Here is a 15,250-nt window from a genome sequence, read left to right as displayed (position 1 = left end):
GTAAGTCTGTGTGTAAACCACGATATCTGAACACTAACGTAAGTCTGTGTGTAAACCACGATATCTGAACACCAACGTAAGTCTGTGTGTAAACCACGATATCTGAACACCAACGTAAGTCTGTGTGTAGACCACGATATCTGAACACTAACGTAAGTCTGTGTGTAGACCACGATATCTGAACACCAACGTAAGTCTGTGTGTAGACCACGATATCTGAACACCAACGTAAGTCTGTGTGTAAACCACGATATCTGAACACTAACGTAAGTCTGTGTGTAGACCACGATATCTGAACACCAACGTAAGTCTGTGTGTAGACCACGATATCTGAACACTAACGTAAGTCTGTGTGTAGACCACGATATCTGAACACTAACGTAAGTCTGTGTGTAGACCACGATATCTGAACACTAACGTAAGTCTGTGTGTAAACCACGATATCTGAACACTAACATAAGTCTGTGTGTACGAGTACGTAATGTTCCAGTAATATAATATTTTAATGAATGGTCTCAATATTGACAAGCAGAAGAAAGCATCAGAAACAGGACTCCAGCATCAAGATTCAGGCATCGTCATCTTTATTCAGAGTTCTCAGTCGGTACAGCCAAGTGGTCGCATTACTGCGTTCCACTTCTCTCCTCGGCATCAATGAAATCATCCCATTTATCCCCCCCGCACATCTTCAGTTACAACAGCAAATAGACATTCAGTAACGGATGGTTTATCTATAACAAAATACATACATAAATGGATGCGCCTGGGACGTATCCTCAGTGATGTATCCCACGGTCATCTGGGTTTCGGGTCTCGCAACATCATACCCCTCACTCAGGTGACCCAGCCGGGAGTGATCAAGTCCCGACTTACGTCCCAGTAGCTACCCTCGATAAGTCCCATTAGGGAAAAACCAGGGCCACACAATCCATTCCTCCTGAACTACTCTGCCGGGACTGGGAGGTACCATTCTGGCACATGGAAGGACTAGGCTCTGTGGGTTGACACCTGTCCGGGCCCCTCCTACGTCTCACCAGGTCCACTCCTGCTCTCACCAGGCCCAGGACCTGTGCGTTGCACCAGACTCCCAGCACCAGGCACTTTATTCAGGAATGGTGGATTCTTTATCCAACATGTCCTTCTAAGGTTGGAGTTACGCAAAGGAGCCGGACACGCTATTCTAATAGTCCTAAGACGAGAACAACGCAAATAGTTACACCTTTTGCTGACAGTGGTATATTTAAGCATGGAGTCAGATTGACAGCTGCCGGTCAATTAGAAATGAGCTCAGTGGTGAAAATAGACGGAACAATCAAACGTATACATTATTAGGGTGCTTCTCATCCTTCCTGGCCAATGTGGCATTCTAATATTAATGTTGTTCTGTAGTATTTAATGAACATGTTAATGTTGTTCTGTATTATTTTATTTAGAGTTAAAGAATATGTCAATGTTCTGTAGTATTTAATGAACATGTTAATGTTGTTCTGTAGTATTTAAAGAACATGTTAATGTTGTTCTGTAGTATTTTATTGAGAGTTAATTAACATGTTAATGTTGTTCTGTAGTATTTAAAGAACATGTTGATGTTGTTCTGTAGTATTTAAAGAACATGTTAATGTTGTTCTGTAGTATTTAATGAACATGTTAATGTTGTTCTGTAGTATTTAAAGAACATGTTATTGTTAATGTTGTTCTGTAGTATTTAAAGAACATGTTAATGTTGTTCTGTAGTATTTAAACAACATGTTAATGTTGTTCTGTAGTATTTAAACAACATGTTAATGTTGTTCTGTAGTATTTAATGAACATGTTAATGTTGTTCTGTAGTATTTAATGAACATGTTAATGTTGTTCTGTAGTATTTCAAGAACATGTTAATGTTGTTCTGTAGTATTTAATGAACATGTTAATGTTGTTCTGTAGTATTTAATGAACATGTTAATGTTGGTCTGTAGTATTTAAAGAACATGTTGATGTTCTGTAGTATTTAATGAACATGTTAATGTTGTTCTGTAGTATTTAAAGAACATGTTAATGTTGTTCTGTAGTATTTAAAGAACATGTTAATGTTGTTCTGTAGTATTTAATGAACATGTTAATGTTGTTCTGTAGTATTTAATGAACATGTTAATGTTGTTCTGTAGTATTTAATGAACATGTTAATGTTGTTCTGTAGTATTTAAAGAACATGTTAATGTTGTTCTGTAGTATTTAATGAACATGTTAATGTTGTTCTGTAATATTTAAAGAACATGTTAATGTTGTTCTGTAGTATTTAATGAACATGTTAATGTTGTTCTGTAGTATTTAATGAACATGTTAATGTTGTTCTGTAGTATTTAAAGAACATGTTAATGTTGTTCTGTAGTATTTAAAGAACATGTTAATGTTGTTCTGTAGTATTTAAAGAACATGTTAATGTTGTTCTGTAGTATTTAATGAACATGTTAATGTTGTTCTGTAGTATTTAATGAACATGTTAATGTTGTTCTGTAGTATTTAATGAACATGTTAATGTTGTTCTGTAGTATTTAAAGAACATGTTAATGTTGTTCTGTAGTATTTAATGAACATGTTAATGTTGTTCTGTAGTATTTAATGAACATGTTAATGTTGTTCTGTAGTATTTAATGAACATGTTAATGTTGTTCTGTAGTATTTTATTCAGAGTTAATTAACATGTTAATGTTGTTCTGTAGTATTTAAAGAACATGTTAATGTTGTTCTGTAGTATTTAATGAACATGTTAATGTTGTTCTGTAGTATTTAATGAACATGTTAATGTTGTTCTGTAGTATTTAATGAACATGTTAATGTTGTTCTGTAGTATTTTATTCAGAGTTAAAGATGTGAATGTTTTTCCAGCTGACGGGACATCTAGACGACATGATCCAGGTGGCCTACAGGAAGTTCCAGAGCTGGCAGAACCGCCGCATGTTACGAAAAACATGAAGACGTGAAGACGAGACGAGACGCGAAACCGTATGAAGAGAGAGGACGGACATAGAGACAGACAGACATAGGGACAGACAGACAGACACAGAGACAGACGGACATAGAGACAGACACACACAGAGAGGACGGACATAGAGACAGACAGACAGAGTCACACAGACAGAGACAGACAGACATAGAGACACACAGACAGAGACAGACAGACATAGAGACACACAGACATAGAGACAGACAGACATAGGGACAGACAGACACAGAGACAGACGGACATAGAGACAGACACACACAGAGAGGACGGACATAGAGACAGACAGACAGACATAGAGACAGACAGACGGACATAGAGACAGACAGACGGACATAGAGACAGACAGACAGACATAGAGACAGACAGACGGACATAGAGACAGACAGACAGACATAGAGACAGACAGACGGACATAGAGACAGACAGACAGACATAGAGACAGACAGACGGACATAGAGACAGACAGACAGACATAGAGACAGACAGACGGACATAGAGACAGACAGACAGACATAGAGACAGACAGACGGACATAGAGACAGACAGACAGACATAGAGACAGACAGACGGACATAGAGACAGACAGACAGACATAGAGACAGACGGACATAGAGACAGACAGACAGACATAGAGACAGACAGACGGACATAGAGACAGACAGACAGAGACACACAGACACACAGAGACACACAGACACACAGACACACAGACAGAGACACACAGAGACACACAGACAGAGACACACAGACACACAGACAGAGACACACAGACACACAGAGACAGACAGACTCACAGACGGAGAACGTTGAGAACAACAACCTGACGATGGAGATGATGTTTCAACAACAGAGACTTAAAAAAAAAAAAGACCATCTCACTCACACTTTGTAAATTAGTTTCTAACTTCTTTTCTTTTCTCCTGCTTTTTTTTTGTTGCATTTTCTCCGTCAGGATCTGAATGATGATTGGACAACGTAGTTGTCGTTGTTGTTGTTTGTTAACAGTCGAATGGGACTTTATTTTATTTTATTTTGTATGATAAAATAAAAAAGGTGATAAATATGACCAAAGTGGAAACGGCACCCTCCTCTGGACACAGAGGGTACTGAGGTAGTGTGGTGTATACAGAGCATAGACTGTAAAAAATATGGACAAAGCGTTCTCCGGGTCTAACATGAACGTAAAATGAAGCCTGTCAGTCCTTGAATTGTACATCGCCATCTTTCTAGATCCGTTTGGGCCCAGCTGGCCCATTGGCTGGCCCAGACAACGAGGCGGGACTTCCCCCCTTCTTCTCTGTTGGTTTTTATTTTGACTCGAGTGGGTGGGGGGATCCCGATCATAGACTGTAACGGTAGCCACGCCCCTCAGAACATACGCGACTTTATGGTAATTTATTTTATAAATGGGACCATCATTTTCCAAAAAGAATATTATGACATTAGAAATGAGACTTTAAACTAGTGACTGGAAGCAGAAAGTATTCATGACCATGTTTATTAAGGTAATACAGTCTAGGTGAAGTTGGGCCCAAATACATGGATCTCTATGGGGCTATGGGTTTTTCTGGGTCCAGTGACAGACAGCGCCACAACAGGCCATTATATGAACTTTAAGGGAAATCCCGATTTCCTCAGTGGCTTCACAAGATATCTGTCTGACTGCCCCTGTTACAGACAGCCACACAATAGAGTAAGACAGAGTTACGACAACTCTGTTCAGTCCAATTTATTGGCCTAAAATATTGTCTATATATATACATACATTCATGAATGCATTGAAATCCCCATTGAGGCGATTTTAGATCGCCTCATATGAGAACAGTGTTTGAAAAACACCCCGGCCGCTTCACTCATATGGATATGAAGAATCAACTGACTGAGAGAAAACGCTAATGTTACTGCTGCTGAATTAGTTAGATTTTCACTAGAAGCAGACTGTATCATATATGAGTGACTGACTGTAGCAAACGATACAGAGACACCTCCCTGACAATAACGCCGAGACAGCTTGTTTATTTTTGGATACGCTTATAGTAGACGATATTAAGATCGACCCATGTTATTCTCCATAGAGAAATTACTTCCGCAAACCAGGGGAATGGAAGGGATGAGCGAGTTACGTCAGGACTTCGGTGCTCTTAGTATTGGGCATTTTTTGTATAGGGATTTCTTGTGACCCTACCATTAACATCCTATGGCTGGCTAACATGTCAAACTCTCCTTTTGCACAAGAAACCCCTATAAAATAAATTGCCCCAATACTGACCGCCGGTCAGCGGATTCATGACTGTATGTAGACAATATTTTAGGCCAGTAAAAGACTATATACCAATGTTTTAGGAGTTTTAGGAACAACCAAAAGTGTCAAATAATGGTTAGAAGCTGTTTTTCAACAGCCAAAAGTGTCAAATGTTTTAGGAGCTGTTTCTCAATGCGGAGGGGCCAGCGTCGGAACGAGAGTGGATCTCAAACTCAAACGTTTTAACGTTTTGTACATTTTCGTGCCGCGTCGTGAGCTTGTAGATCTGCTATTCGGTGGGGGGAGAGGACGGCAGGCTTTATAGCGTCCCATTGGCCGTATAGGCCAGCCAATCGTGTTAAACGTTTCTTTCAATCACACACACATCGTGAAGCCTGGCCTCCCATTGGCTTAGACCGAGCCAGCCAATCACACACACATCGTGAAGCCTGGTCTCCCATAATTGGCTTAGACCGAGCCAGCCAATCACACACACACACCGTGAGGCCTTGAATTCACGGAGGTTGTTTTGTTCAGGTATTTTTTTGCATTTTCCTGAGACAAATTATTGGCTTAGGAATACGACCATTCACAGTTTAGGCATTTATCTGACGCTCTTAATCCAGAGCGATTTACAGTAAGCAAGAACAAAAACATGGTAATGCATCAAAAATAGTTATCATGAATCCTACGTAAGATCAGAACCTAACAGTAGAACATCTAATCCTACGTAAACTCAGAACCTAACCGTTGAACATTATCTAATGAAGCCATGTCTGTACACTAAAGAGTGCAGAGAATATAAATTATGTAAAATGATCCCTTGCATACGCCTGGAAGGTCTTTGAGGCTACAGGGCAGGTGCTACAAAAAAAAAAACGACAATAAATAATACTAAAATCCTCCCTGTATCCAAGGCTTCATGGGGTGTGTATGTGATGTGAACTACCAAGTACAAGTGGGGCCTCCGAAGCACTGGTTGTGGATGTGATGTGATCATATGCAACCTCCTCCTGTCAACTACCATGTATCTGGGGACCCCCTGGAACTCCCTCAGGGACCCCTGGGGGTCCCCGGACTGGCTGTGGATGTGATGTGATCATCTGCAACCTCCTCCTGTCTGCACTGAAGAAGATGTGAAACGTGTGAATAAAGTGGAACGTTCACAGTGATTCTCTCTCTCTCTCCGCTGTATCTTAATCTTAACCCATTCTGGGCGGGCCGGGAACCCCTTTTGGTGTTTTAAACATGTCATAATTTAGCTATTGAAAAAAAATCAACAATCAGCTATCTGCTATTTTACCCGTCTGTAAAACAACTGCCCTTTTACCCGTCTGTAAAACAACTGCCCTTTTACCCGTCTGTAAAACAACTAACCCTCTCCAGACCACGAATGCAGCGTTTACTACATGGTGAAAGAAATGCCACTCCTCTCCTCCCAGCATTTTTTGGCGTTGAACAAATTGGTTTCTAATTTAAATCCAATGTCGTTACACACCGACCGCATCTCATAAAGAGTTCTGGGTTGCGCACCGCAAATAGCTGATCTACAATCTCTGAGCTTGTAGATCTGCTATTTTTTGTCCAAAAGTGCCCTCTTTACTGCCTGTCTAACACTCTCTAACTACGTCCCTGTTTTCAGAGCAGATAGGAGGATAGAAGGGTTATCTGCTGTATATCTGCTGTCTGTTGGGAGACCTCAGATCACAGAGGAGGATAGAAGGGTTATCTGCTGTATCTGCTGTCTGTAGGGTGACTTCCAGGATGGAGGACGCAGCCTCTAGTCTGAACAGATATCAGCTTTCAATCGATTGAAACATCCTAATGGATGTCTAATGGGGTCGTACCACTTTACAATATAGTGTTACTCTAATGGGTCGTACCACTTTAGGACTAAATACGCAGTCTCTATAAAGCAGTGGTTTTCTCAATCGAGGTTCATCATTTATTCACCATTTGAGCCACGGAACCACCGTTTGATGACATTTAGCCCCTCAGAGCCAAAACTAAAGAATGTTTTGTTGTCGTTGGATAAGATTTTGTCCACAAAAAAGGACAAATTCCTTAAACTCTAGACGGGCCTGTTGACTGACACCTGTCCATTTAAACTCTAGACGGGCCTGTTGACTGACACCTGTCCATTTAAACTCTAGACGGGCCTGTTGACTGACACCTGTCCATTTAAACTCTAGACGGGCCTGTTGACTGACACCTGTCCATTTAAACTCTCTAGACGGGCCTGTTGACTGACACCTGTCCATTTAAACTCTCTAGACGGGCCTGTTGACTGATACCTGTCCATTTAAACTCTATAGATGGGCCTGTTGACTGATACCTGTCCATTTAAACTCTCTAGACGGGCCTGTTGACTGATACCTGTCCATTTAAACTCTCTAGACGGGCCTGTTGACTGATACCTGTCCATTTAAACTCTCTAGACGGGCCTGTTGACTGATACCTGTCCATTTAAACTCTATAGATGGGCCTGTTGACTGATACCTGTCCATTTAAACTCTCTAGACGGGCCTGTTGACTGATACCTGTCCATTTAAACTCTAGACGGGCCTGTTGACTGATACCTGTCCATTTAAACTCTAGACGGGCCTGTTGACTGATACCTGTCCATTTAAACTCTAGACCGGCCTGCCACAAAGTTCCATAATGTTGATCTGACCTCATCAAACCCTGTACACTGAAGACACGCTCCATATATGGCCAGTACAGAATTCATTCCATATGTTTATCTGACCCGCCCCATGCCAAAGCGCCAGCGCTCACCCAGCAGTCTGCCGTCACACGGGCAAGCGACGTCACCCTTTCGGGCGATGTCGCTTCTCGCCTCAGGCGTCTTACAGACAGTATGTACAGTATAGGCTACGTCACGCACGCACGCACGCACGTACGCACTCACACACACACACGCGTGTGTGTGTGTGTGTGCTTCTCTTGGGCTAGTTTTTCATAGACCTGGTCCGCTTCTTTCTTTCTCTTCCCTAAATTCTGGCAACACAGTGAATGACCCTCCCACAACACACACACGCACACGCACACACAAACGCACACACATAACACACACACACACACACACACACACACACACACACACACACACACACACCATTTCCCAGATATCAAAGTGATAAACCGAGCCTATATAAAGTTCCTGTAGTTGCTTCTCTTGGGCTAGTTTTTCATAGACCTGGTCCGCTTGTTTCTTTCGCTTCCCTAAATGCTGGCAACACAGTGAATGACACACACACACACACACACACACAGAGCACACTGCGAGCAGAGGTTTGTCACACTTCACTTCATTTCACACTGGAACAGAGTAAAGACACACACACACACACCAACTACCATGGGTTTATAAACACACGCACGGACACATAAACACAACCACGGCTTTATGAACACGCACACAACCATGGACATTAAGGATCTTATGAAGTCTACAACGGTTTAGTTCACAAACCGCTCAGAGGTAAGGAAGGAAGGGAGAAATGCTGCAATAACGTTTAGCGCACTTCATGAGCTAGTATTATTATTGTTGTTTCTTACTAATAATAATAACAATTGTGTTGTTTGTAGTGCCATAAAGTTGATTGTTTATATGTATTATTACCTCGACCTCAGTGTTGTTTACTTTGTAGTGACATAAAGTTGATCGTTTTATTATTATAATTCATAATATTATGACGTCGACCTCAGTGTAACTGGACTGTTTTAGTGACGTAAAGTTGGTAGTTTTTTGCAGCGAGAAAAACAAACCCGGAAACTTTAACTTTAACTTTCAATGTTACACGCAACGCTGTGACCTGTGTAATTCAGTCACCCCCAAACGGTTGGTCGTTTAAGGTGGGGGAATAAATCAATAAATGGTAACATAATATTTTCTACACTTCTTAACTTAATGATGTGTAAATAAAGCTTACATATTTTAATTTGCTTTAATGCGTCACCGTGTGTCCCGTTTGATGCATGTATAATAATAACAATAAGAGCGACCCCTGTAGTAACATAATTTGACAGGACACCGGTGTCTGTGTAACTCCCCCGTCAGCAGACTGGTAGTCTCGTGATGTTGTTAAAAGGCACTGAATGAATGGCGACCTGTCAGTCAGTCTGTCAGTCAATCTGTCAATCAATCAATCATCCTTTACTCTGCAAGTAGTTTCAACTCAGAGGGTCTTTATTATTAGCGTGAGAAACCCGGAGCTTTTGTGTCAAAATGAAGAGAAACAGTTGGAAATTAAATTGGCTTAGGTTTGTGTGTGTGTGTGTGTGTGTGTGTGTGTGTGTGTGTGTGCGTGCGCGCGCGTGCGTGTGAGATGATGATGATTCAAACTAATTAAAACTATAAATACTACGACGTTACAATGAATTCAAAGTATTAAGTATTAAGTATTAAGTATTAAATGGCATAAAAATCTATTTTAACACATTTAGACCTGAGAACGATTCTACAAAGATGTCTTCTAAATCCTGACAGTTTTCTTTAAAAAAAAAACATGTTTCTATATATATTATATATATATATATATATATATATCAGTGGTTCTCAACCTTTTTCATGTCAAGGACCCCCAGAATGATGTGTATTTGTCCGCGGACCCCCATCTGAAAATATGTAGTTCCAGGGACCCCTGGAGTTAAAAAGCGTTCGCTCTGTTCTCTGTATGACAAATCATTTAATTTGAATACTGGCACGATTGCTTGAAGTGTCTACAGCAGATCTACAAGCTCACAACGCATCTACAGCAGTGCTTCTCAAAAGGGGGATCCCCGGCGACCCCCAGGGGTCCTTGAAGGGATCTGGGGGCCCCCAGGGGTCCTTGAAAGGGTCCTTGAAGGGACCCGGGGACCCCCAGGGGTCCTTGAAAGGGTCCTTGAAGGGACCCGGGGACCCCCAGGGGTCCTTGAAAAGCACTGGTAGAGCCGCACACATCTTCTCTCATGGGGGGGTCCCTGGCATGTCTTTTCAAATGGGGGTCCACAGGCTACTTATTGTCACTGTGGGGGTCCTTAACCCATTCTGAACGGGAACTCATTTTGGTGTTAGCATCATGTTATGCTTTAGCTATTGAAAAAATAGCAGATCTACAAGCTCATAGCGCGCCACCGAGTGGCGCGCTATGAGCTTGTAGATCTGCTATTTTTTTTAAAATCGAACGACTGACATTTTTTTAGAATCTGATCTTAGGTCAGAATGGGTTAATCAGACCAGTGTGTGTCCTAGTGGAAACCTCGTATGAATCTGATCTCAGGTCAGAATGGGTTAATCAGACCAGTGTGTGTCCAGTGGAAACCTTGTATGAATCTGATCTCAGGTCAGAATGGGTTAATCAGACCAGTGTGTGTCCAGTGGAACCTCGTATGAATCTTTTTTCATTTTTCATTTTCATAATTATTTATTTCATTTCAGTTTGGTTTTTACATATTCATTTTACATATATATATATTTTTTTTTACATATTCCAAAACTGAAAAGAAAAGGAGCAGGAAGAAGATAAATCTTAGCAGGAAGAAGATAAATCTTAGCAGGAAGAAGATAAATCTTAGCAGGAAGAAGATAAATCTTAGCAGGAAGAAGATAAATCTTAGCAGGAAGAAGATAAATCTTCAAGAGACTGATCTCAGGTCAGCATGAGTTAATCAGACCAGTGTGTGTCCAGTGGGAACCTCTGAAGGGCTGAAGTGTTGTTTTTGGCAGCAATTGTTTTGTTTTAGTCTTAGTCTCTTGAATAGTTTTAATTTAGTTTTAGTCACATTTTAGTCACCTGGAATGTTTTAGTGTTTAGTCTAGTTTTAGTTGTCTCTAAATATCATAAGATTTTTTAACAAAATGTATTTTGGCGGGCCTTGATGCCGTCGTAATGACTGTTTAGTTTTTTTCACTTGCTGAAACGTTGTGAGCTTGTAGATCGGCTATTTTCAGCATGCAGCTTATTGTAAAATTACTTTTAGTGGATCTCTTGTCCACTAGTGCAGCAGAGAGTGACATGCAGGCTTGGAATGTTGAGCTGTGGTGTTGTTGGCTTTTCCCACCCGCCCAGGCGAGGATATTGACTCATTCCAGACACCAGTAGAGCTTCTCATCCAATCAGTGGACGGACAGTGTGGCTTTAACCCTTTACGTTATGTCAACAACTTTTTATTTATTCTGCATAATGAGGGGAAACAAAATCCTTAACCCATTCTGACCTGAGATCAGATTCATACGAGGTTTCCACTGGACACACACTGGTCTGATTAACCCATTCTGACCTGAGATCAGATTCATACGAGGTTTCCACTGGACACACACTGGTCTGATTAACCCATTCTGACCTGAGATCAGATTCATACAAGGTTTCCACTGGACACACACTGGTCTGATTAACCCATTCTGACCTGAGATCAGATTCATACGAGGTTTCCACTGGACACACACTGGTCTGATTATTAACCAATAATGTCTTCGTCAATGTTTGTGGAAAAAAAACAAATGCTTGCAAATAGATCGAGTTAAAAACGTTCGCTCTGAAAGAATATATTCAAAGATTTCCGGCCACATTTTCACGATTTCTCAAAAGTAGCAGATCTACAAGCTCGTAAAATAGCAGAGCTTGTAGATCTGCTTAAAAAAAACACCAAAAGGGGTTCCCGCCCAGAATGGGTATATAATATATACATCCTAATGTCATTTTATGAATGTTGAAACTTTGCTGGACATAATTTCTGTGTAAAGCCTTGTTGTCTAAATGTGCTCTGGGCATGTACAGTAGACAGTGTACAGTATGCCTGGTTGCTGTCAAATGATATACATTATTTGGAGTCTTGGCCACGGAATGGTTTGATTTAGAATGCCTGTGTAGACTCAGCCTCGGGACTTAATGGGTTAACGTCTCCGGAGTCATGGACGATCAATTTGCAGCGTGCAGACCGGTCATATGATACCTGTCTGTCTGTCTGTCTGTCTGTCTGTCTGTCTGTCTGTCTGTCTGTCTGTCTGTCTGTCTGTCTGTCTGTCTGTCTGTCTGTCTGTCTGTCTGTCTGCAGAGAGACAGTGTAGTGTCTCAGTAAACTATAGGATCACAGAATGCAGAGAGACAGTAAACTATAGGATCATAGAATGCAGAGAGACAGTAAACTATAGGATCATAGAATGCAGAGAGACAGTAAACTATAGGATCATAGAATGCAGAGAGACAGTAAACTATAGGATCATATAATGCAGAGAGACAGTAAACTATAGGATCATAGAATGCAGAGAGACAGTAAACTATAGGATCATAGAATGCAGAGAGACAGTAAACTATAGGATCATAGAATGCAGAGAGACAGTAAACTATAGGATCATAGAATGCAGAGAGACAGTAAACTATAGGATCATAGAATGCAGAGAGACAGTAAACTATAGGATCATAGAATGCAGAGAGACAGTAAACTATAGGATCATAGAATGCAGAGAGACAGTAAACTATAGGATCATAGAATGCAGAGAGACAGTAAACTATAGGATCATAGAATGCAGAGAGACAGTAAACTATAGGATCATAGAATGCAGAGAGACAGTAAACTATAGGATCATAGAATGCAGGGAGACAGTAAACTATAGGATCATAGAATGCAGAGAGACAGTAAACTATAGGATCATAGAATGCAGAGAGACAGTAAACTATAGGATCATAGAATGCAGGGAGACAGTAAACTATAGGATCATAGAATGCAGAGAGACAGTAAACTATAGGATCATAGAATGCAGAGAGACAGTAAACTATAGGATCATAGAATGCAGAGAGACAGTAAACTATAGGATCATAGAATGCAGAGAGACAGTAAACTATAGGATCATAGAATGCAGAGAGACAGTAAACTATAGGATCATAGAATGCAGAGAGACAGTAAACTATAGGATCATAGAATGCAGAGAGACAGTAAACTATAGGATCATAGAATGCAGAGAGACAGTAAACTATAGGATCATAGAATGCAGAGAGACAGTAAACTATAGGATCATAGAATGCAGAGAGACAGTAAACTATAGGATCATAGAATGCAGAGAGACAGTAAACTATAGGATCATAGAATGCAGAGAGACAGTAAACTATAGGATCATAGAATGCAGAGAGACAGTAAACTATAGGATCATAGAATGCAGAGAGACAGTAAACTATAGGATCATAGAATGCAGAGAGACAGTAAACTATAGGATCATAGAATGCAGGGAGACAGTAAACTATAGGATCATAGAATGCAGAGAGACAGTAAACTATAGGATCACAGAATGCAGAGAGACAGTAAACTATAGGATCATAGAATGCAGGGAGACAGTAAACTATAGGATCATATAATGCAGAGAGACAGTAAACTATAGGATCATAGAATGCAGAGAGACAGTAAACTATAGGATCATAGAATGCAGAGAGACAGTAAACTATAGGATCATAGAATGCAGACAGACAGTAAACTATAGGATCATAGAATGCAGAGAGACAGTAAACTATAGGATCATAGAATGCAGAGAGACAGTAAACTATAGGATCATAGAATGGAGAGAGACAGTAAACTATAGGATCATAGAATGCAGAGAGACAGTAAACTATAGGATCATAGAATGCAGAGAGACAGTAAACTATAGGATCACAGAATGCAGAGAGACAGTAAACTATAGGATCATAGAATGCAGAGAGACAGTAAACTATAGGATCATAGAATGCAGAGAGACAGTAAACTATAGGATCATAGAATGCAGAGAGACAGTAAACTATAGGATCATAGAATGCAGGGAGACAGTAAACTATAGGATCATAGAATGCAGAGAGACAGTAAACTATAGGATCATAGAATGCAGAGAGACAGTAAACTATAGGATCATAGAATGCAGGGAGACAGTAAACTATAGGATCATAGAATGCAGAGAGACAGTAAACTATAGGATCATAGATGCAGAGAGACAGTAAACTATAGGATCATAGATGCAGAGAGACAGTAAACTATAGGATCATAGAATGCAGAGAGACAGTAAACTATAGGATCATAGAATGCAGAGAGACAGTAAACTATAGGATCATAGAATGCAGAGAGACAGTAAACTATAGGATCATAGAATGCAGAGAGACAGTAAACTATAGGATCATAGAATGCAGGGAGACAGTAAACTATAGGATCATAGAATGCAGAGAGACAGTAAACTATAGGATCACAGAGTGCAGAGAGACAGTAAACTATAGGATCATAGAATGCAGAGACAGTAAACTATAGGATCATAGAATGCAGGGAGACAGTAAACTATAGGATCATAGAATGCAGACAGACAGTAAACTATAGGATCATAGAATGCAGAGAGACAGTAAACTATAGGATCATAGAATGCAGACAGACAGTAAACTATAGGATCATAGAATGCAGAGAGACAGTAAACTATAGGATCATAGAATGCAGAGAGACAGTAAACTATAGGATCATAGAATGCAGAGAGACAGTAAACTATAGGATCATATAATGCAGAGAGACAGTAAACTATAGGATCATAGAATGCAGAGAGACAGTAAACTATAGGATCATAGAATGCAGAGAGACAGTAAACTATAGGATCATAGAATGCAGACAGACAGTAAACTATAGGATCATAGAATGCAGAGAGACAGTAAACTATAGGATCATAGAATGCAGAGAGACAGTAAACTATAGGATCATAGAATGCAGAGAGACAGTAAACTATAGGATCATAGAATGCAGGGAGACAGTAAACTATAGGATCATATAATGCAGAGAGACAGTAAACTATAGGATCATAGAATGCAGAGAGACAGTAAACTATAGGATCATAGAATGCAGAGAGACAGTAAACTATAGGATCATAGAATGCAGAGAGACAGTAAACTATAGGATCATAGGATGCAGAGAGACAGTAAACTATAGGATCACAGAATGCAGAGAGACAGTAAACTATAGGATCATAGAATGCAGAGAGACAGTAAACTATAGGATCATAGAATGCAGAGAGACAGTAAACTATAGGATCATAGAATGCAGAG

The 15,250-nt window shown here is 40.3% G+C and overlaps 2 protein-coding genes across 5 annotated transcripts in view; both read left to right on the top strand.

Moving 5' to 3' along the window:
* gtf2h1 (general transcription factor IIH, polypeptide 1) overlaps positions 1 to 4,057 on the top strand; it is a 58,277-nt gene extending 54,220 nt beyond the window's left edge. The window contains exon 15 of the mRNA XM_080780173.1: positions 2,869 to 4,057. Within this exon, the coding sequence (XP_080636299.1) occupies positions 2,869 to 2,955 (87 nt within the window). The 3' untranslated portion in view covers positions 2,956 to 4,057. The remainder of the gene's footprint in view (positions 1 to 2,868) is intronic.
* Positions 4,058 to 8,571: 4,514 nt separating this feature from the next.
* Positions 8,572 to 15,250, top strand: part of hps5 (HPS5 biogenesis of lysosomal organelles complex 2 subunit 2) — a 36,103-nt gene continuing 29,424 nt past the window's right edge. For all 4 annotated transcript variants that reach the window (XM_080784969.1, XM_080784970.1, XM_080784972.1 and 1 more), the window contains exon 1: positions 8,572 to 8,712. The gene's annotated coding sequence lies outside the window, so the exon portion shown is untranslated. The remainder of the gene's footprint in view (positions 8,713 to 15,250) is intronic.

Source organism: Protomyctophum bolini (assembly GCF_963924005.1).
Source record: "Protomyctophum bolini genome assembly, chromosome: 2".
NCBI lineage: Eukaryota > Metazoa > Chordata > Actinopteri > Myctophiformes > Myctophidae > Protomyctophum > Protomyctophum bolini.
This window is presented reverse-complemented; position numbering and strand designations above follow the sequence as displayed.